Source organism: Pomacea canaliculata, linkage group LG8, assembly GCF_003073045.1.
Source record: "Pomacea canaliculata isolate SZHN2017 linkage group LG8, ASM307304v1, whole genome shotgun sequence".
NCBI lineage: Eukaryota > Metazoa > Mollusca > Gastropoda > Architaenioglossa > Ampullariidae > Pomacea > Pomacea canaliculata.
Genome location: NC_037597.1, coordinates 25,524,982 through 25,546,745, shown reverse-complemented (window position 1 = coordinate 25,546,745; position 21,764 = coordinate 25,524,982). Strand labels below are relative to the sequence as shown.

The 21,764-nt window shown below is 43.0% G+C and overlaps 2 protein-coding genes across 2 annotated transcripts; both read left to right on the top strand.

Moving 5' to 3' along the window:
* Positions 1-487: 487 nt before the first annotated feature.
* Positions 488-19,712, top strand: LOC112571126. Its single transcript, XM_025249938.1, has 23 exons — positions 488-787; positions 943-1,082; positions 1,207-1,305; positions 1,534-1,690; positions 1,989-2,190; positions 2,625-2,680; positions 9,969-10,106; positions 10,943-11,114; positions 11,257-11,367; positions 11,625-11,843; positions 12,143-12,358; positions 14,173-14,342; positions 14,568-14,707; positions 14,866-14,964; positions 15,582-15,736; positions 16,521-16,679; positions 16,845-16,900; positions 17,052-17,188; positions 17,804-17,822; positions 17,975-18,146; positions 18,628-18,738; positions 19,079-19,297; positions 19,463-19,712. Exons 1-23 carry the CDS (start codon positions 594-596, stop codon positions 19,682-19,684), a joined length of 3,363 nt encoding a protein of 1,120 aa, XP_025105723.1. The 5' UTR covers positions 488-593; the 3' UTR covers positions 19,685-19,712.
* Positions 14,116-17,137, top strand: LOC112570714 (endo-1,4-beta-xylanase A-like). Its single transcript, XM_025249293.1, has 8 exons — positions 14,116-14,342; positions 14,568-14,707; positions 14,866-14,964; positions 15,582-15,736; positions 15,983-16,028; positions 16,521-16,679; positions 16,845-16,900; positions 17,052-17,137. Exons 1-6 carry the CDS (start codon positions 14,164-14,166, stop codon positions 16,625-16,627), a joined length of 726 nt encoding a protein of 241 aa, XP_025105078.1. The 5' UTR covers positions 14,116-14,163; the 3' UTR covers positions 16,628-16,679; positions 16,845-16,900; positions 17,052-17,137.
* Positions 19,713-21,764: the final 2,052 nt, after the last annotated feature.

Below are 21,764 nucleotides of genomic sequence, written 5' to 3'. Positions count from 1 at the left end.
AATTAAATTAAATTAAATTGTTTAAAATTATCTTAGCAAAGAGATCATGGCCCTCTCATCTAATCATTTAAAGCGACATTAAATTTGAAATTATGGGCGAATATGCGAATATAAAAATGTAAAGTGGTCATGCGAAGAAAACTGATCGCCTCTCCCTCTTCCTCGTCGTCGTCGTCCTCCTCTTCTTCCTCCTCATCATCATTGTCGTCTTCGTCATCATTATCATCAAAAGCTCTGCTCGCACTAACATTGATTTAAAAAGCGTACGAGTTATTGACTTAAAGCTTATCATTAAATTATTTTAAGGAAATTTTTTCCTCGTTTTAAGTGTAACCTTTTGCTGGGTCACTGAAGTCACTTATCTTAGAAAGCAATGGCAGTGTAGGCTGTACCTTCCATAAATGAAATGCACTCAGACCTTGCACTAAACCTTCGCTGGGAGAGTGGATAAACTTTGTGTCTTAAACTATGACACTCTTATCTCTGTGGAGGTAAAGATCAGCTTGCTCGGAAATGAAAATATCGGGATAAATAGGAAAAATCTGTTTGCTTGTAGCTCGTCATAGAGTCGTTCATCCACATTATATTGCTCGATGGTGATGATGACACTAACTAGCTCCGTACGGTTAGTTTTATGGTCCGCGTTGATCACGTGGTCAGCTGGTCAGAATATTCTACAAAATGGAAACTTCGAGTCTTTGACAGGATGGGAATGCTGGAGTCCTGTGAAATGCAATCTGACCAACACTGGACACAGTGGGCAGCACTCAATACTCGTTACTGGCAGGTGAGATGTCATTTTGCGTTTTATCTTACCAATGCCTTGTCTCCCCTTCCAACTATTAAGTTTATCGATGGTGAGTCTGGCGAGCGAGATAAGTTAAAATGTCATGTGGTCTTTCAAAAGATTTTGAAAAGACTCCATTTTCAATTATTTTTCAGGCAGGAAGCATGGCAGGGGCCGACACAGTTTATCCACGTGACCCCGGGGCGTTCCTATAGAGTCAGCGGCTACATCAGACTACACAACGACGACAACAAGGGACAGAGCGTGCAAGTGTCGCTAGACTACACCTTCCCGGGTACCGCATCCTGAATTATCGTGTGTGTGTGTGTGTGTGTGTGTGTGTGCATCTGTGTGCATGTGTGTGCTTACTTAAAGGTGGAGTTGGAGAGGAACCGAACTCTAAAACTTTGTTTTTCCAGACAAGTCCCACACCTACCAGGCTGCAGCTGTACGAGGCTCTTTACGGGTAGCAAACGGATGGGCCAGTGTTTCTGGCATTTTTAGCGTACCTGACAGAGGTAACAGACACTTACATTCTTGTAAATATTGCTTATTGCTACTTACAGGATGCACAGTTTCAAGTTTATGTTGACACACTTTTCGCGTCAGTGTTAAACCCAAACTCATTTCGTATTATATTCTTATTTGTTACATTGTAATTATATATTTCTAATATCTACCTGTTCATATTTTCCCCGAAAATTCTTAATTTTTTTCTTTAATTTAATTCGTTTTTCTCTTTGCAGAGATAGAGAGTGTGCGGATCTACTTTGAGGGTCCGAGCCCGGATGTTAGCTTTGAAGTGGATGATGCCTCGGTGGAGGAAGTGGGCGCCAGTGGCTCGTGGCGCAACGTCACTCAACATGTCATCGAAACTGTTCGTAAAAGCGACATTCACTTCAAGTAAGTGTTTTCTCTCCAGTCTATGTGAACCTTACTATCAAGCTCTGTCTTAGTTATGTAATACTATAATTTCTGTTTCCAACAACAGTATATACTGCCAATACATTGATGAATCCTCGTTTGTACACAATTCTAGAGTCTGATTGAAAGTTAGTCACAGGGCAATCCTCTTTTTATATTCAATAATTTTAATGTGTTGCTAATGTATTGCTGAACCTTTCTATATATATATATATCCATTGACTTCTTCACATACCACGACAGAAAGAATAAGAACTGAGTGTGACTTGGGTTCCAGTGTGACGCTAGCGTCTAACGTGAATGCGGGAGATGTTCAAATCCACGTCCTTCAGACCCGCAAGTCTTTTCCCTTTGGCACCGGCACCTCCACCCTCTACCTCGATCCCACCAAGAAAGCTTACAGCGACTTTTTGAACCGCCACTTCAACTGGGTTTGGCCAGGAAACGAACTCAAGTGGTACGCCACGGAACCGCAGCAGGTATTGGTCCTGACAGTTATCCCTGGAGTTGGATGACTGCCTCCGAGGTTGCTTTAGTCGCAGTCTTAAGATACCTGTCCCCCGGACCAGACCTGAAGACAGTGTCACGTATCGAGTGCAAGCCAATAAACTTCCAGATGTCATACTAGTCCTCCAAGACTGAACCTGTTCGCAGTTGGAGGATACCCCCGGCATTGTTTCCCGTTCATAGGTTACTTTCGATTCCAGCTTCCCTTAATTTTATAGCTATACCCCCTGTTGAAGCTTGATTGTTTATATTAATTGTCAATCCATGTTTTCTGATGCTTAATGTCAAAACATCACTTTAGGACCATCACAAATGCAAAGCCATTTTCAAACCAGTCCATTATTCTTCTGTCTTGACATCTTTCTGATAAATGTCTAGTCAAACAGTAGCTCCATCTTGTCACCAGGGCAGCAAGAATTATGAACCAGCGCTGAACATGATAAGAGAACTTCAGAAACATGGGTAAGTGGAAGGTCTCCACAAATCGTAAGATCCTTATTTATCGAATCCCGCCATTCTTGTAACTCACCTGTGAAGTGTAAAACAAAGTGGGGCGGCGGATACATATGATGAAACGAATCTTCACTCAACCCAAAGTGTTTTACATTACACACACAGCTTAGACCAGTCTCTAACGATGCTCAGGTATTTAGGTCATCTAGCAAGTGCTCTATTTCTGTAATAACTATCTAACAACAAGTGATTTGTGACCATTAATCATTTACGTATTACTGTAATGATTATCTAACATCTAACAATGTTATGTTACCATAATCATCAGCAGACTGCTCATTGAATCCCTCCATTGTTTTATTGCCGGGTAGTCCCCTATCAAGTGGTTTATCTCCATGGTAGTCCTCTAACATCTAAGTGGTAAATTAGTCAGCGGTGTATTACCCTACAGGTCATCTTACACAAGTACTTTATTCTAGGATCCAAATGCGCGGCCATTGTTTGCTGTGGTCCGATGGAAACTACGTTCAGAGCTGGGTGAAGGCGCTGTCCAAAGACGACTTGCTGGCAGCTGTGTATCACCATGTCTATGAAACTCTGAACATCACCAAGGGCTTGTGAGTCGGGTGAGGGGTGAGGTGGGCCGACAGGTTACTGAACAGGTCACGGGTGACAGACCATCTACCTCGATACAGCGACCCGCCGACAAGTCGCTCAGTAAAGTCGAGACTCTAGTTCGGAGCAAACAGTAAATAAATAAATAAAAATAAAAATAGTAATAATAAATTGGCTGAATCAGATTAAAGACATAAAATTTGCTTCAGTGTTGTGTTGGACAGATTGATTAGTTCTGATTTCAGAAAATCAATTTTGATGAAATGATTTACAATGATGTGCATTTGTAATTCCCCTCTCCAGTCATGGGCAACGGCCGACACAGAATATAAAGTCCAAGTGCGTGCGGGGGTGTACAATATCTTGCTTGCTTTCTGGGATGTTAATGAGAATACAAGTATCTCGAAATGATATGTCATTTAGTTTGTATCTACTACAGTCATCGAAACTTTCTTAGATCGAGGCACTTAAAAAGAATAAATGTCCTGCGACAGGATCGACATCTGGGATGTCAACAATGAGATCCTGCACGGACACTGGTATCAGGATACATTACAGGATCCCGACTTCAACATCAAGCTGTACCGGATGTTCACAACTACGACCCCAGCCTCAGGCTTTTCTTCAACGAGTACAATGTAGTGGGATGGGGCGACACACGGATGTGAGTGTTACTCAGCAATTTCTCATTCTTTTTCTGAGATAAACAATAGAAAACACTGTGGGAAAAAAAAGACACTTAAATTCTTGAACTTGCTTTATATTTTCTTCTGAGCAATTATCACAGGGCGTTGTCTTGTCCAGGCTTACCTTGAACAGGCGCTGAAGTTCAAAGCAGCGAATGTGGGGCTGTCAGCTCTGGGAGCACAGGGTCGATTCCCGCAAGAGCAAGAGCCAGACCCTGACGTCATCAAAGTAGGATTGTTTTGTCTGTCAGTTCTTTTCTTATCCTACAAATGTAGCAGCGCACAAATAATACACTGTATATGATGTTGTAGTCCAAAAGAAACTCAAGGGAATATTTGTGTGTGTGTGTGTGTGTGTGTCGTGTTTGTTTGTGAGTGCTTAAACCTGGCAGCAACGTCTGGACACGCTGGCTAAGTCCGGTCTTCCCATCTGGATCACGGAGATGGATGTGACCTCTCGCGACGAGAACAAGCGGGCGGACTACTACGAGAAGGCTCTCCGCGCCATGTACGGCCACCAGGCGGTGGAAGGCATCCTCCTTAACAGCTTCTGGGACAGTAAGAGTCCCAGCGAGGCGACTAACGGTCTGGTCGTCGGCGACAATCCTGGAGGTCAGTTGTATCACAGGCAAATCATTAAAATCCAGGGTGCTTCTGGCGCAGTTTACATGTCCCTGAACCATGAACTTCAATATCTAGCGCGTCAATGCGCTCCAAAATATGTTGAAAAGTCGAGATGCTGTGACTGTGAGTCATTGTCCACAGATGACAGCAACAGGGCGGCGCGTGCTGGACCTTCTGGAGAAAGAGTGGATGACGGATGAGACGCGCACGCTGTCGGAGTCGGGTCAGCAGTTCACGGTGCGCGGTTTCCATGGCGATTACGAGGTGCACGTGGTGTACAAGGGGCATGACCTACAGCAGCTGAAGAAAACATTCACTTTGGGCAAAACGGCGACGAACGTAGCGGTTACCGTTAGCGTGTGACGATTAGCGTAGTTTTAGCGTAGTCGTAGTGTGGGACGCTAGTCCAGTAGACAGTGCGAACCATCTGCTTACAGTCAGCCAATGGATTAAACTTTCTTATACAGGTACACGGAATTACAGCGTATTTTTTAAAGTAAGTGTGGTGTGTGTGTGGTGTGTGTGTGGAATATACAAAAGCGAAGAGGGAGATACAAGTAAATAATGAAAAAAGATGAGTAAAGAAGATAAAAAAATAATAACAGTAAGTAACCAAACGATTTGAATACAGCATTTATTCAACGTTGTAGTGAGTCCTCAGAGCTAGAGGCGCCTTCTCGTAGCCTGAAACAAAGTCACGTGTGCGCGTGTGATGACAACATTTTCAGGTGAGCCCTGCAGGTGAGGAGAGAAGCGAACGAGAAAAGAGCAGACACATGGACATAAAAGGGAGATAATTCAATTCAATTCAATTCAATACAACTTTATTCATCCACAAGGGCAATTATAGGTATGATGACACGCCAGCACACTAGAGGGAAGAATTATGTGAGATGAAAGGGAATAGATTCTGGCGACATACACACACATGTGCATAATTACACAGTTGAGAGTGAGTACCTTGACACATATAGATAAGTCGTCACACTCTGTAAGCAAAGCAATAATAGTTATAATATAGTACTAATAATGAGCTCTCCCTCCCCTTTCCCTTACGAATGCAAAGTCAAGAGTTCAACCCAGAGTCCCCTCCCGCTAGCTTGTGGAGCATAAACATTACTTGTCTCCCTTGAGTCTATAAAAGTTGTATAAATGTAACCCTCTGTTAAATCACCTGTCGTAGTATTTACTAATTAGTCAAAATAAATACTTTGACTCAAATAGTCAATGTTTTCTTATCATGGACAAGTAGCAAGAATCTTAATCAGGATAAGAACAGTTTTATTAGTTATCTCCCTGTTTATCTCTGTTTTCATTTTTCTAGGACTTTTCTTATCTCTTCTGCACCAACAGATTCAAAGGGAAGGATGGTGAATACACACAGAACAGACTTTGTCTGTGGGGGGAGGCACGAGAGGTACTCACCTGTTTGATAGACAGAGAAAGCGAACTTTTGTTTATGTTTAAAAAGGTAAAGCGATCATGCGTAGTTAGACCATCAGAAAACTGATTGCCTCTCCCTCATCGTCGTCGTCGTCGTCATCATCATCATCATCAAGAAGCTCTGCTCGCAGTAACATTGATTAAAAAAGCGTACGACTTACTGACTTAAAGCTTATCATCAAATTATTTTAAGGAATTTTTTCCTCGTTTCAAGTGTAACCTTTTGTCGGGTCACTGAAGTCACTTATCTTAGAAAGCAATGGCAGTGTAGGCTGTACCTTCCATAAATGAAATGCACTCAGACCTTGCACTAAAGCTTCGATGGGAGAGTGGATAAACTTTGTGTCTTAAACAATGACACTCTTATCTCTGTGGAGGTGAAGACCAGCTTGCTCGGAAATAAAAATGTCGGGATAAATTAAGAAAAAGCTTAAAATAACAACAACAAAAAGAAATGGATGCTCCTAGTTTTGTCAGGATAGAGGTTGAAATAATGGGTGGGGGTCAGAGGAAGGTGATGTTCAATCCTTGGCGACATCGAACCTTCAGGGAAAGCAAGGGTCCTTTTCCAAAAGAAGATCCAGTACACCATGACCTATTAGACATTCTTCATCTAGACCATTTCGTCTCTTACTCTTCTTCAAGCCACTGGGCGTATCTTACAAAGTGAACTATAACCTTTTGAATGAACCAGAAATCTGTTTGCTTGTAGCTCGTTCATCCACATTATATTGCTCGATGGTGATGATGACACGAACTGCCGCCGTACGGTTAGTTTTATGGCTCGCGTTGATCACGTGGTCAGCTGGTCAGAATATACTACAAAATGGAAACTTCGAGTCTTTGACAGGATGGGAATGCTGGAGTCCCGTGAAATGCAATCTGACCAACACTGGACACAGTGGTCAGCACTCAATACTCGTTACTGGCAGGTGAGATGTAACTTTGTCTCCCCCTTTCTACCTTACCCCCCACTACCTGGTTATAGATGTACAATCTACAGCAGGGAATAATGGAAGCTAACAAACTGAAAGTACTGTCGTCTACGCAGTCAGCAACCAAAGCTCTACCATGGAGAGATAGTCATCCTCTGCCAACATGAGAGGGAGGGGGAAGGCAGGGAAAATAGGAGAGTGGAGTAGGGAATAGGTCTTCTTTTGACAAATATTTGTCTTTTCATACGGTATGTAAGCGACATCTGCCTCATTTGTAGTAATTTATAACAAATAATTCCCCAATTTAACTGGTCCTTAAAGTAAGGATTGCGCTCATCAGCAGTCACTCTGGCGAACGAGATAACAAGGGAAGAAATCAAAAGCAGTCAAAAATGTCATGTGGTCTTTCAAAAGATTTTGAAAAGATTCCATTTTCAATTATTTTTCAGGCAGGAAGCATGGCAGGGGCCGACACAGTTTATCCACGTGACCCGGGGCGTTCCTATAGAGTCAGCGGCTACATCAGACTACACAACGACGACAACAAGGGACAGAGCGTGCAAGTGTCGCTAGACTACACCTTCCCGGGTACCGCATGCGTGAATGACCGTGTGTGTGTGTGTGTGTGTGCATGTGTGTGCGTGTGTGTACGTACTTAAAAGTGGAGTTGGAGAGAAACCGAACTCTAAAACTATTTCTGATTTCAAAGAGTAGAAATAAAACAGACTTTCTGTTTTCCAGACGACTCCCACACCTACCAGGCTGCAGCTGTACGAAGCTCTTTACGGGTAGCAAACGGATGGGCCAGTGTTTCTGGCAATTTTCGCGTACCTGACAGAGGTAAAATACACCTACATTCTTGTAAATATTGCTTATTGCTACTTACAGGATGCACACATTGAAGTTTATGTTGACACAGTTTTCGCGTCCGTGTTAAACCCAAACTCATTTCGTATTATATTACACTGTAATTAGATAGTTCTTATATCCATCGGTTTATATTTACCCCGAAAATTCTTTAATTTAATTCTTTTTTTCTTTGAAGAGATAAAGAGTGTGCGGATCTACTTTGAGGGTCCGAGCCCGGATGTTAGCTTTGAAGTGGATGATGCCTCGGTGGAGGAAGTGGGCGCCAGTGGCTCGTGGCGCAACGTCACTCAACATGTCATCGAAACTGTTCGTAAAAGCGACATTCACTTCAAGTAAGTGTTTTCTCTCCAATCTATTCGAACCTTATTACTAAGGTTGTCATTTTGTTAAGTACAAAAGATTTGTTATAAATAATTTGGGAGCCGATACCTGTTTCCTCCCTCCCTTCCCTTTGCCCCGATAATGAGAAATGACCTCAAGGTGGAAGCACTTTGATACCACAAAATAATCAGAACAAACCAACCTACAAATAATTTGTGGGGTTTGGTTGGGCGACTGTTAGCGCTTATCCCCAGTACAAATAGGATTTGCCATCCTGAGTACAAATCTCGTCTCAGGTAAGCTTGTTTTCTCTACGTGTGGCATCTGTTTACAAGGCAGTTTTGCTGTGATGGCTGGCTCGGCTGTGCCTTAGTTATGGTATACTATAATTTCTGTTTCCAACAACAGCAGACATTGCCAATGTATTGATGAATCCTCGTTTGTACACAATTTTAGAAAGAATGAGTCTGAGAATTGAAATTAGTCACAGGACAATCCTGTCTTCTGTATTCAAAAATTTTAATGTGTTGATTAATAAATTGCTGAACCTTTTTTACATGTATGTCCATCGACTTCTTCACATGCCATGCCAGAAAGAATAAGAACTGAGTGTGACATCGGTTCCAGTGTGACGCTAGCGTCTAACGTGAATGCGGGAGATGTTCAAATCCACGTCCTTCAGACCCGCAAGTCTTTTCCCTTTGGCACCGGAACCTCCACCCTCTACCTCGATCCCACCAAGAAAGCTTACAGCGACTTTTTGAACCGCCACTTCAACTGGGTTTGGCCAGGAAACGAACTCAAGTGGTACGCCACGGAACCGCAGCAGGTATTGGTCCTGACACTTATCCCTGGAGTTGGATGGCTGTCTCCGAGGTTGCTTTAGTCGCAGTCTTAGGATCCTGTCCCCCTTACCAGACATGAAGACAGTGTCACGAATAGAATGCAAGCCAATAGACTTCCAGATGTCGTACTAGTCCTCCAAGACTGAACCTGTTGGCACCTAGAAGATACCCCTGCATTGTTTTCCGTTCATGGTTACTTTCGATTCCAGCTTCCCTTTATAACTACACCCCTGTTGAAGCTTTATTGTTTATATTAATTATTAATCCATGTTTTCTGCTGCTTAATGTCAAAACATCTATTTAGGACCATCACAAAGCCATTTTCAAACCAGTTCATTATTCTCCTGTCTTGACATCTTTCTGATAAATGTTTAGTCAAACAGAAGCTCGATCTTGTCACCAGGGCAGCAAGAATTATGAACCAGCGCTCAACATGATAAGAGAACTTCAAAAACATGGGTAAGTGGAAGGTCTCCATTGTACTATCCCTATTTATCGTACCCCGCGATTCTTGTAGCTCACCTGTGAAGTTTAAAACAAAGTCGGGCACGGATACATATGATGAAACGAATCTTCACTCGACCCAAAGTGTTTTACATTACACACACAGCATAGACCAGTATCTTCAAACAGTCTCTAACAATGCTCAGGTGTTTAGGTCTTCTAACAAGTGCTTTATTGATGTAATAACCGTCTAACAAGTGGTTTGTGGCTATTAGTCATTTAATAACAAATACTTATTACCGTAATGCTTATCTAGTATATCTAACATCTAACAATATTATGTTACCATAATCATCATCAGACAAGTGACTGCTCATTGAATTCCGTTGTTTTATTGCCATGGTAGTCCCTTAACAAGTGCTTTATCTCCATGGTAGTCCTCTAACATCTAAGTGGTAAATTAGTCAGTGCTGTATTAGCCTACAGGTCATCTTACACAAGTACTTTATTCTAGGATCCAGATGCGCGGCCATTGTTTGCTGTGGTCCGATGGAAACTACGTTCAGAGCTGGGTGAAGGCTCTGTCCAAAGACGACTTGCTGGCAGCTGTGTATCACCATGTCTATGAAACTCTGAACATCACCAAGGGCTTGTGAGTCGGGGTGATTGGTGAGGTGGGCCGACAGGTTACTGAACAGGCCATGGGTGACAGACTATCTAGCTCAGACCTGGGCAAGGGGCGGCCCGGGGGCCGCATCCGGCCCGCCTCCTGTCTGATCTGCCCTCCAGCTGGCCCGCCCGCCAGTATATATACTATATATACAGTATTGGGTAAAACTGAGTTAACTATATTAGTCCGGCCCTCTAAAACCATCCCAATTTCCCATGCGGCCCCTTGGGAAAATTAATTGCCCACCCCTGGTCTAGCTCGATACAGCAACCCTCAAAGAAGTCACTCAGCAAAGTCGAGACTCTAGTTCGGAGCAAACAACAAAACAAAGCAAAACAAAACAAAACAAAACAAAAGAAAACAAAAAATAAATAAATAAATTGGCTGAATCAGATTAAAGACATAACATGTGCTTTAGGGTTATGTTGGACAGATTGAGGAGCTCTGATTTTGGAAAATCAATTTTGATTAAATGATTTACAATGACGTGCATTACAGTCAGGAAAAGGTTTGTAATTCTGCTTCACCAGAAGGTGTACATGTATATGAGAATTTAAATCAAATAGGGCATCGGCTAGATTACATGGATCCATTTCTTGTGTTTTTGGACTTCTTTAACATATCTATGTAAAAATTATTTATGTTCCACCTCTCCAGTCATGTGCAACGGCCGACACTGAGTATAGTCAAAGTGCGTGCTGGGGGTGTACAATATCTTGCTTGCTTTCTGGGATGTTTATGAGAATACAAGTATCTCCAAATGATAAGTCATTTAATTTGTGTCGACGCATTTAAAAAGAATAAATGTCCTGCGACAGGATCCACATGTGGGATGTCAACAATGAGATCCTGCACGGACACTGGTATCAGGATACATTACGGGATCCCGACTTCAACATCAAGCTGTACCGTGATGTTCACAACTACGACCCCAGCCTCAGGCTTTTCTTCAACGAGTACAATGTAGTGGGATGGGGCGACACCACGGATGTGAGTGTTACTAATTTTAGAGAAACGTTTTTTTTTGGTGATCGAGATAAAAATAGAAAACTATTGAAAAATAGACTCTTAAATTCTTGAACTTGTTTATATTTTCTTCTGAACAATTATCACAGGGCGTTGTCTTGTCCAGGCTTACCTTGAACAGGCGCTGAAGTTCAAAGCAGCCGATGTGGGGCTGTCAGCTCTGGGAGCACAAGGTCGATTCCCGCAAGAGCAAGAGCCAGACCCTGACGTCATCAAAGTAGGATTGTTTTGTCTGTCATTTATTCCTCTTATCGTACAAATGTTTGTAGATATGTCTGATTGAAAATTAAATAAAAAATTTAGTCACATGACTCGTGCATGACGTCCCATCTCCATCCGCCACAATCAGCATTGTACAAATAATACACTGTATATGATGTTGTGGTCTAAAAGAAACTCAAGGTGATATTTGTGTGTGGGTGTGTGTTTGTTTGTTTGTTTATTTGCATATCTGTGCGTGTTTAAACCTGACAGCAACGTCTGGACACGCTGGCTAAGTCCGGTCTTCCCATCTGGATCACGGAGATGGATGTGATCGCTCGCGACGAGAACAAGCGGGCGGACTACTTCGAGAAGGCTCTCCGCGCCATGTACGGCCACCCGGCGGTGGAAGGCATCCTCATCGACAACTTCTGGGACAGCAAGAGTCCCAGCGAGGCGAGTCACGGCCTGGTTGCAGGTGACAACCTGGAGGTCAGTTGTATCATTAATATCAATATTAATACCAAATCATTAATATCAATGGTGCATCTTTGCTTCTGGCGCTGTTTACATGTTCCTGAACCATGAACTTCAATATCTAATGGGATGATGATGATGATGATGATGATGATGATGATGATGATGATGATGATGATGATGATGATGATGATGATGATGATGATGATGATGATGATGATGATGATGATGATGATGATGATGATGATGATGTCAACGAGCTCCAATATATGTTGAAACGTGGAGATGCTGTGACTGTGATTCATTTTCCACAGATGACAGCAGCAGGGCGACGTGTGCTGGACCTTCTGGAGAAAGAGTGGATGACGGATGAGACGCGCACGCTGTCGGAGTCGGGTCAGCAGTTCACGGTGCGCGGTTTCCATGGCGATTACGAGGTACACGTGGTGTACAAGGGGCATGACCTCCAGCAGCTGAAGAAAACATTCACTTTGGGCAAAACGGCGACGAACGTAGCGGTTCACGTTAGCGTGTGACGATGAGCGTAATCTTATCGTAGTCTTAGCGTAGTCTTAGCGTAGTCTTAGTGTTGTCTTAGTGTAGTCTTAGCGTAGTCTTAGAGTAGACATACTGCAGTCTTACCGTAGTCTTAGCGTAGTCTTAGAGTAGACATACTGCAGTCTTACCGTAGTCGTATCGTAGTCTTAGTGTAGTCTTAGCGTAGTCGTAGTATGGGACGCTAGTCCGGTAGACAGTGCAAACCATCTGACAGTCAGCCAATGGATTAAACTTTTGTATACAAGTAGACGGAGTTACAGCGTATTTTTTAAAGTGTTTGTATGTGTGTGGAATAGACAAAAGCGAAGAGGAAGATACAAGTAAATAATGAAAAAAAGGTGAGTAAAGGAGATAAAAAGATAATAATAGTAAGGAAACAATAGGATTTGAATACAGCATTTATCCGCACGGAGGTGAGCTGGGTGCTCTTCACATCAGCCCAGAGGCCGTGTGGTGTAGACGTCACAATCAAATACAAACAATACAAACATGAACTGAATAGCAATACAAGAACTCGAAGGAGCGTGTGAGCGGATGGGAAAAGGACAAGGAGATGAACCCTGAGTTGTAGTAGGTATTTCCGAACGATGAGGACCGACAAATGTAAAGACCGGCTTAACATTAATTTTTGAAAAAGGTAACGAGATCTGATTTCCCTTCTCCATTTGATTGATTGATGGCTTTGATGATTAAGATAAATAACAATAAATGGATGCCAACAGCACAACCAAGAAAAGCAGTAAAACCACAATAATGTCTTAATTTTTCACAGCAAAGTAAACAAAATTTCTCAACTGAATTCATGTTCGAGTCATGGTGATGGTCGAGATGTATTCGTCACGGTAAAAGATGCCAGCACCCGAGTCTGACCTGTTACATAATTAAAGGATGTTAGATAACTATAGGTTGTTACATAATTACAATGTTGATGAATATTCATATTTTTGCACAAACCAAGTATCTTTTTATCAGACTACTCGCAGAACGTCTGGATGTCAGAAACTGAAGACGATTTGATAAGTAATTTGACATTCAAGCCGACATGTTTTTGTCTTGGAAAAAAATACTGATAGAGGATTATTTAGCTTCTTTTGACTGAATTCAATTGAATCCGACATCTACATGTAAGTCACACAAGAGTTTGTAGAACTAGATTACAAATAAAAAATATTATCTCCATCACGACCTTGCTCAACATATTACACCTGCTGTAGAGTGCACTTTAATTGTTGATACAAAAGTTTTAATAATGAAATGCAATAAGTACAGACACGTGTTTAACTACAGCAGATAATGTTTAATGACCACTAATGTTGAATGATCACTAATGTTTAATTTAAATGCACTGTAGACAATAGAATTAATGTTTCGAATTATTCACATTAATTGAAAATAATCAGAAGGCTCTAGACACGAATACATAAGTAATATCACAATTTTAAATCGTCTTAGCTGTCAGAAATAAATTTAATTTTTACTACAAATATTTAGAGAGATCAGGCTTTGAGGTAACGATGTGGTGCCCAGCAGGTGAATGGACGACAAAACAGAAAAACGATGGGAGAAGAGAGGACAGAAAGAAATAAATGAATGAATAAGTTGGTGGCATATGTACAGTGCAAAATCTAGAAACTTCACCTGTATCTGATAAGGTAGTAGGTAGCCTTGACCTGCGAGATAATGCGAGGTCTGACCAGGGGGGTGGCTGTGCGTGTCTGGAATTCATTGCTGACTATTTTAAAGGCAAAATCTGTGAAAAGTTGAAGTTGGTTTCAACATGGCGAAGTGGACAGCACGGGTCCCGTGGCTCCTTGGTCTCCTCGCAGTCAGTCTGGGCGCCGAGCTGCTGACCAACGGAGGGTTTGAATCCACGTCCAACTGGGACTGCTGGGGCATTCAGTGCACACTCACCGACAACAAACACTCCGGCCAGCATGCCTTGGAGGTGACAGGCAGGTAAGAACGGAAATACATCAGGTGTGTCGCACGTCCTTCACGAAGAAGTCTTCATCCGATGTTTGTCTGAGGTTCCTCTTAAAACGCCAGTGTCAACCTTTAGTTTTGATTTTTGTTGATATTTAGTTTTTACTGTTGTCGATATGTATCTATGGCTGCCATCGATGCTTAAGCAGCAATCGTTACTACAATGAGAAATAAGAGTTAATGTTGCCTCGGTGGCAGGGAGCAGACATGGCAGGGACCGTCTCAGACCATCGAGGTGCAGCAGGGCCATAGCTACACTGTCAGCGGCTACATTCGCCTGCTGAACGACGACAACCAGGGTCAGACAGTGCAGCTGGAGGTCAACTTAAAATTCGAGGGTAGGTCTTGATACCCTCATAGGTCCTTCTCTGTATAACTGTTCCCCTTCTTTATTGACGATAAATACAGGTATAACTGTTTAATTCTTCGAATAGCATCCTCTTTTAAGCCTCCTAGGAGAGGAAACCGTTCTACTGACATTGTGTTCAATCTGCAGACAACACCGATGACTATGCAACGGTTGCCGAGCATACGGGTGCGAGAGTTAGTGACGGGTGGATCCACCTTACAGGGAAATTCTCCGCCCCTGATAAAGGTGAGTACTACAGGCGGGTAGAGCTCTGGGTGATTGGGCAGAAAGGAGTGCATTTAATTTTTGAGTGAGTGAGTGAGTGAGTGAGTGAGTGAGTGAGTGAGTGAGTGAGTGAGTGAGTGAGTGGAGTGAGTGAGTGAGTGAGTGAGTGAGTGAGTGAGTGAGTGAGTGAGTGAGTGAGTGAGTGAGTGAGTGAGTGAGTGAGTGAGTGAGTGAGTGAGTGAGTGAGTGAGTGAGTGAGTGAGTGAGTGAGTGAGTGAGTGAGTGAGTGAGTGAGTGAGTGAGTGAGTGAGTGAGTGAGTGAGTGAGTGAGTGAGTGAGTGAGTGAGTGAGTAAGGTTCAGAGTTATTTTTCTCGTGCTGGTGTTTGAACAAGAACTATTTTTTGTATTGGATCGACAAAATAGTCTGAGTGAAGAGGTTGAATAATTGCTAACCAGGAAGCATTTCTAAGCTGTCTATAAAATCCTTTCATAGTTCAACAAGTCAGTGATGTTTATACACACCTACAAGCCTACACGTACAACGTTCATCTAAATTTTACCTTAATTATATATTTTTTAACTTTTTCATATTTGACCTTTGAATTATGCTCACAGACTTTGCTCCAAATGTTTTCAGCCATCAAGTCTGCTAGAATCTACTACCAGGGGCCTGCACCCGCTGTTAACTTCGTCGTTGACGAGACCTCCGTGCAGTCAACGTCTCCTTCCGGTGCGAGCCCGAACGTCGATGACGCCATCAACAGACTGCGCAAGAGCGACATGCACTTTCCAGTCACGTGACTTCCGTTTTAGTCTTTTTAAGCGTTGGCCTTTTTTTCCATTCTCGTTAATTACATTATTTCCCCTTTTCTCGTTTATTATTGACATTTCTTTATATTTACCAACTAGTTTGATCTCTCACTCACACACATAGTGTTCATCGAGACACGTGCAAATGTTTCACTTTGTCAGTTGTTTTACTATGCAGAATCGCACACAAACACAATTATTGTATACATACACTTTTTATATCTACAGTGTTACGACAGCCGCCGGCGTAGACAAGAGACAAGTCCAAATCCACGTATGTTTCTCTTCCTCCTTCACTCTTTCTCTTTCTCTGTGTGAATGCGAACAAAGGACCTTTTTGGTTATCACCGCAGTAGTGACACTACCTCCTTGGGAGAGAGACTAAACACTTGATCAGCTTAATATCAACGACTCATGACATCATAATTACTAACAATGTGAAGCAGTATGTGAAACACACGTGTACTCAGTCACAATCTGTATACAAAATTGGTATTTTTGTTGATATGGAATTAGACATTGTATCTGTCTACGGTTATGAGATACAAACTGCAGTAATTATCATGTCTATTCGTACTCATTAATGGCACAACCTCATATCAGGAGAGAGAGAAAGGATAAATAGAAAAGGGTACTCAGAAAAAATGGCATGGGGTAGGGGACAGACTTATCAGGTGGTCCCACAGTTTCGTCAAAGAGACTTGCAGTATTATTTATTTATTTATTAAATTTATTTATTTATTTATTTATTTATTTATATCGCCAGATTGTCCAGAAAAAGAAGGCATTCCCATTCGGCATGGCAGTGGGCGTACCCTACTACAACAACCCGGGTATGACGAAATACAGGGACTTCATTCACCAGCACTTTAACTGGGGTGTGCCCGGCAACGCTCTGAAGTGGTATGCCATAGAGGGCACACAGGTGAGTGAGTTGATGAGAGGGTGGGTGAGTCAGTGAGTGAGTGAGAGTGTGTGTGTGTCAATGTGTTTGTGTGCTTGTGGACACATGATTATCTGTACAATGCGGTTGTATGTGGGTCGAATAGGTTCAATTTTTAAAATTTCCAAGTCTGTTCGGTGTGTGCAGGGAGCTAGAAACTACAAGCCAGCGCTGGACTTCATAGACGGTCTACACAGACACGGGTAGGTACCCCGCCAACGCTACAAGACTCTCTGGAGTGACATAGCAGGGTCAAAGGTCGGAAAAACCTCTTATGATGATTGATAATTGTCATGATGATGAATCTGCGTTAGATGGGACAAAACTAAAATTCTCACTCACTTCTGTGGGCAGCATGAAGGTCAGAGGTCACTGCCTCTTGTGGGCGGTGGAGTCGACGGTGCAGAGTTGGGTCAAGGCGCTTTCAGTTGATGATCTGCGAAAGGCCATCTGGCATCATGTGAATGACACACTAGCCATGACTGCGGGCTGTGAGTTTTTCCCTCTTCATCGGAAATCTGTAAAAAAAAAAATTGCACGCGAGCACACACGCACGCACACAAACAACAAACTCGCTTGTTCAGAGTTCTGTGTTCAGATTTCGTCTTGCAACATTTTTCTGTATTTTGAAACAAACCACAAATCTGATCAGGGAAGACAACTCATCCGATTGAAGATAAGAAAATAGCAGTAGTGTCCCTTTGCTTGAGCAGCGGGCTGATGTGGCAATGCTAGAAGTCCGTTTCTTCAAACTTTTTTCACCGAGAAAGGATCTACTCTGTGTGGACACTTTTTATTTAAAATTATTGTTGTCTACTCTATCTACACCGTCATGATACTGTCTTCCTCCTTTCAAGCAGCAGTAATCAGCATGACAGAAATATATCTTTGCTGTATAGAGTATCATGGTCGAGGATTCAAAACTTCTCAACAGAACAAGAAGACCTATGATAGCAAGAACTGCAAGCCATAGTAATAATGGTCGGATACTATGACCTTTTGTGTCGATGAGAAGTTAGGGTCAGATGATAAATAGACGGTTGTCAACAAGTAGCCATAGTTTGCCAGGTGTCAATACAAAGTTATGTTTTGGCGAATGTCAACAGGCGAGATAGGTATCAACAGGTAGGTAGTCATCATTAGACAAGCAGGTGTCGCAAAGCACAACTTGGCTAGACAAGCAGGGGTCAGCAGGTAGACGTTTTAGACAAGCATGTCAACATGTCGCGGTGGTGAGACAGACAGGTGTAAACAGGTAGCCGTGGTTGTCGTGGCAGCCTCGAGCACTGGGATGTCAACAACGAGCTGCTGCACGGCCAGTGGTACGAGAACCGCCTCCACGACCCCAACTTCACCATCAACCTCTTCCGGGATGTCCACAAGGCCGCCCCCAATGTCAAGCTATTTCTGAACGATTACAATGTCGTCGCCAACTCCTACTCCACAGACGTAAGGAGGCTCTCTTCCTCGTCTTTGTCTTTCTCTTTTTCTCCCATTCCGTTCTCTCTCTCTCTTCTATCAATCTTCTTTCTTCTGTGTGTGTCTGAAGAAGAATCCGTGGATACCTTTGTGCAGAACTAACCCAACCATTAAACATAAATTAAGCTACTGTAATCTACATATTTAGCAGGATACATTCGCCGTTTAAAATGGTCTATAACAAACACTGGTAACCATGACTACTACTATACAAAGTACTATAAATATGTAGACATTTGTAAATAAAAATGTTCCATTTAGCAGTAAATATATCGTTTATTTCACATTCTCCACTCCTTTATCTATTATCGTACCCCGTCTGACAAAAGCTGAAAGGTTACTCGATACAGGTTATCACTGATGCACATGTGAACGTCTGTGTGAATATGTGTTTGTGTGTTTGTCCGTGTGTCTGTGGGCACTTGGTCGTGTGTGTGTTTGGGGGGAGAAGGCTTACCTGGAGCAGGCCAAGCATTTCAAGGCGGCCAACGTCGGTCTGTACGGTCTTGGAGCTCAGTGTCACTTCGGGAACGAGGCGGAGCCGGACACTAACGCCATCTGGGTGGGTAACTCTGAATCCTAATTGTCTTCCCTTCCTCTTACATCCCCTCAGCAAAACCCTATCTTGACAACATACTTCTATGGTTAATGTTAGTTTCCAAGAAACAGGCATAAAATGAAACAAATAAATTTTTAGAACTTTACGAGTATAATTAAACAAAAATAACTAGATAGTCAATTATTTAACTAACAATACATCTGTGGAATTAATGTTAGCGTACAGTAAACGTTTGTGATTAAAAATTAATCAGCAACAAACATTTGAATAAACGGACTAACAAAGTAGATAAAGCAGGTAAAAGCAGATGGGTGGAATGAATAAATTAACTCATTGGTCTCAGCAACACCTGGACAAGCTGGCCGAGGCAGGCCTGCCCATCTGGGCCACCGAGCTGGACGTGTACGCAAGGGACGAGAACAGACGAGCGGACTTCTATGAGAAGGCCATGAAGGCCCTGTACAGCCACCATGCCGTGGAGGGCATCCTCCTGTGGGGATGCTGGGATAGGGAGCACTGGAGGGGGGAGCCTGCCAGCCTCCTGAAGGGAGATAACCTTGATGTGAGATAATCTGTGCATTAAATTTTAAATTAAAGCTGCTGCTACTGATGATGATGATGATGATTAATTGATTGATTGATGATTATTGATTGATTTATTGATGATGATGATGATGATGATTGTTGATTGATTGATTGATCGATGATGATGATGATGATGATGCAGCTGACAGCAGCAGGGCGGAGGGTGATCGACTTGCTGGACAGACAGTGGATGACAGACGTCACGCGCGTGCTAGCCGACGCCGGCGACCAGTTCACCGTGCGAGGTTTCCATGGCGACTACGAGGTGCACGTGCTGTATCAGGGCCGCGAGCTCCCATCGCTGATGAAGGCGGTGACACTCGGCAAGACACCTCTTGATGTTAACTTGAACGTTCACCTCTGAGTAGCAATAAACTGAACGTTCAAAAGCCTAACAGTTGTTGTCTTGTGGTGGTGGTCGTCATCGTTTTCGATGCCGAGGTTGTCATTAAATGTCTTATCGTGGACTAAAGTCTACTGTTTGACCCGTCCTCAACAAATTTTGCAGTTCTATTCCTACCGTTCACGGAAAGGTCACAGAACTGTCCTAATCTAATTTTTAATTATTTTTTTAAAGATTATAAAATGCAAGGGTTTGCTGTAAATGAAAAAAATTTCCGAAGAAATGTCTACAAACATTTTTTTTACACAAAGCAAATTTGAGAGAGTATCCTATGAGAAAAATCATTGCCCAGGTAAATGGAGGGCAAGCATCGTGTGCCTTTAGTTCTAAATCGGCGTCCAGACCCCCCAGGGTGTTGCTTTACCCTGATTATAAATCAGTGGCAAAGACTGCCGGAGGTAAAGTAACATAACACAACATCCACGGAGTCTGGACACTGTGTCCTCGACTCTCCGCCATTTTGTCTACGAGTAACGGTTTGCCCTTCCTTCTTGAATACGGCTCCTGGGCAAAGCCATATACCCGGGATAGTTATCACTTACTCATGCCTGACAAAACCGGCTCCAGAGTACTTGGGAGAAATTCTACCCGTATATCAGTCAGAGGTCTTAGCTCGACCTCACGTCCAGCTTCAGTCTGCCCTGCTTCATGGCACACCCCTTCCCCTCCGAAATAATAATAATAAAAAAATGGTGGCTAGGGTATTCCAGAGCTCCTGTTCTCTGAAAACCTTTCGCCTTTGTTTGTTTGGGTGGTTTTATTTTTATTGCACTTGGAGATCCGCTCTTGAGTTCAACTGTTTTGTGGGGTCCACAGGGCCGTCTACGGCTGGAAGTGGAAGACACTTGTCTTCGGTAATCTTCCATCATGAGAAGGTAGATAGATGGCGAACAAGCATTCCCAGAGCAAACTGTGTTTTCACGAAACTGTGTGGCGGACATGTTGGATGTGTACCTGGTGATAGCGCAGTTGGCACCTAATCTGCAGTCGGTCGCATGCTTGGCATTACGGCGCAGTGGGAGACAACGTGTCTGTAATTTAGAGCCGAGGCTTTCGCGTGCGTGCATCAGTTGCGGCCCTTGTGGGCCTCGTTATCAGCCTTAGCGAGGCGAGAAGCCCGGGGCCCAGAGGGTAAAAGGTTGAGCCTATCGGGACAGACAGAGCGTGTTTCATCGCGATAATGTGAGAGAGAGAGAAGCACGTGCTTGCTGTCTGTGTGCATGTGTGTGTGTGAGAGAGAGAGAGAGCACGTGCTTACTGTTTGTGTGCCTGTGTGTGTGTGAGAGAGAGAGAGAGCACGTGCTTACTGTTTGTGCTGTTTGTCGGTTTTTCCAGTTCTCCATCTGGAGGTGCGACGTTGTATATGGTTCATGGCCGAGCACACTGTCTGCTGACACAAGTCGCACTGACAATATTGAATGCACAAGAGCACTGGAAGCACGTGCGCCGTTGCTGTGTTAACAAGAAATAATTCCTACTTTCCACACTGACATCCTTATGTGTAGGGCTGACTTCATAAGTATATTTACGCCCGGGTTGAGCATATCTTCTACTATGGCATCCGTATAGAGAAGCATCTTCAATCACAGCTGCATGGACTTTAAGAAGGCTTTTGATAAAGTGTAGCACGAGGCCGCATGTGATGCCAACATTTAACATCGAAGAAGCCCTCGTTCAAGTCATCGAACAGCTGTATAATAGCTTAACGAAAGCAGTACTGATGAATATCCAAATAGAAGATTATTTTCGCACAACAGTAGGTGTATGTCAGGGATGTACCCTATCACCGGTGCTGTTTAATATCAAATATATAAAATGCTCAAAACCCTCCACGACCATCACACTTCCATTTCCATTGGTGGAAGACCGATTTGCAACCCATGCCTTGCACATGCCATTGACCAGATAGAATGTACTAACAAAGAACTCCAAGATCTTACCAACATATTGACAGATAGTTCGAGCGCACATGGAATGGAGACCAGTATTGAAAGGTCAAAGTTATGGTCAGTGGCAGCGGCAAAACAGAAATCTCTATGAA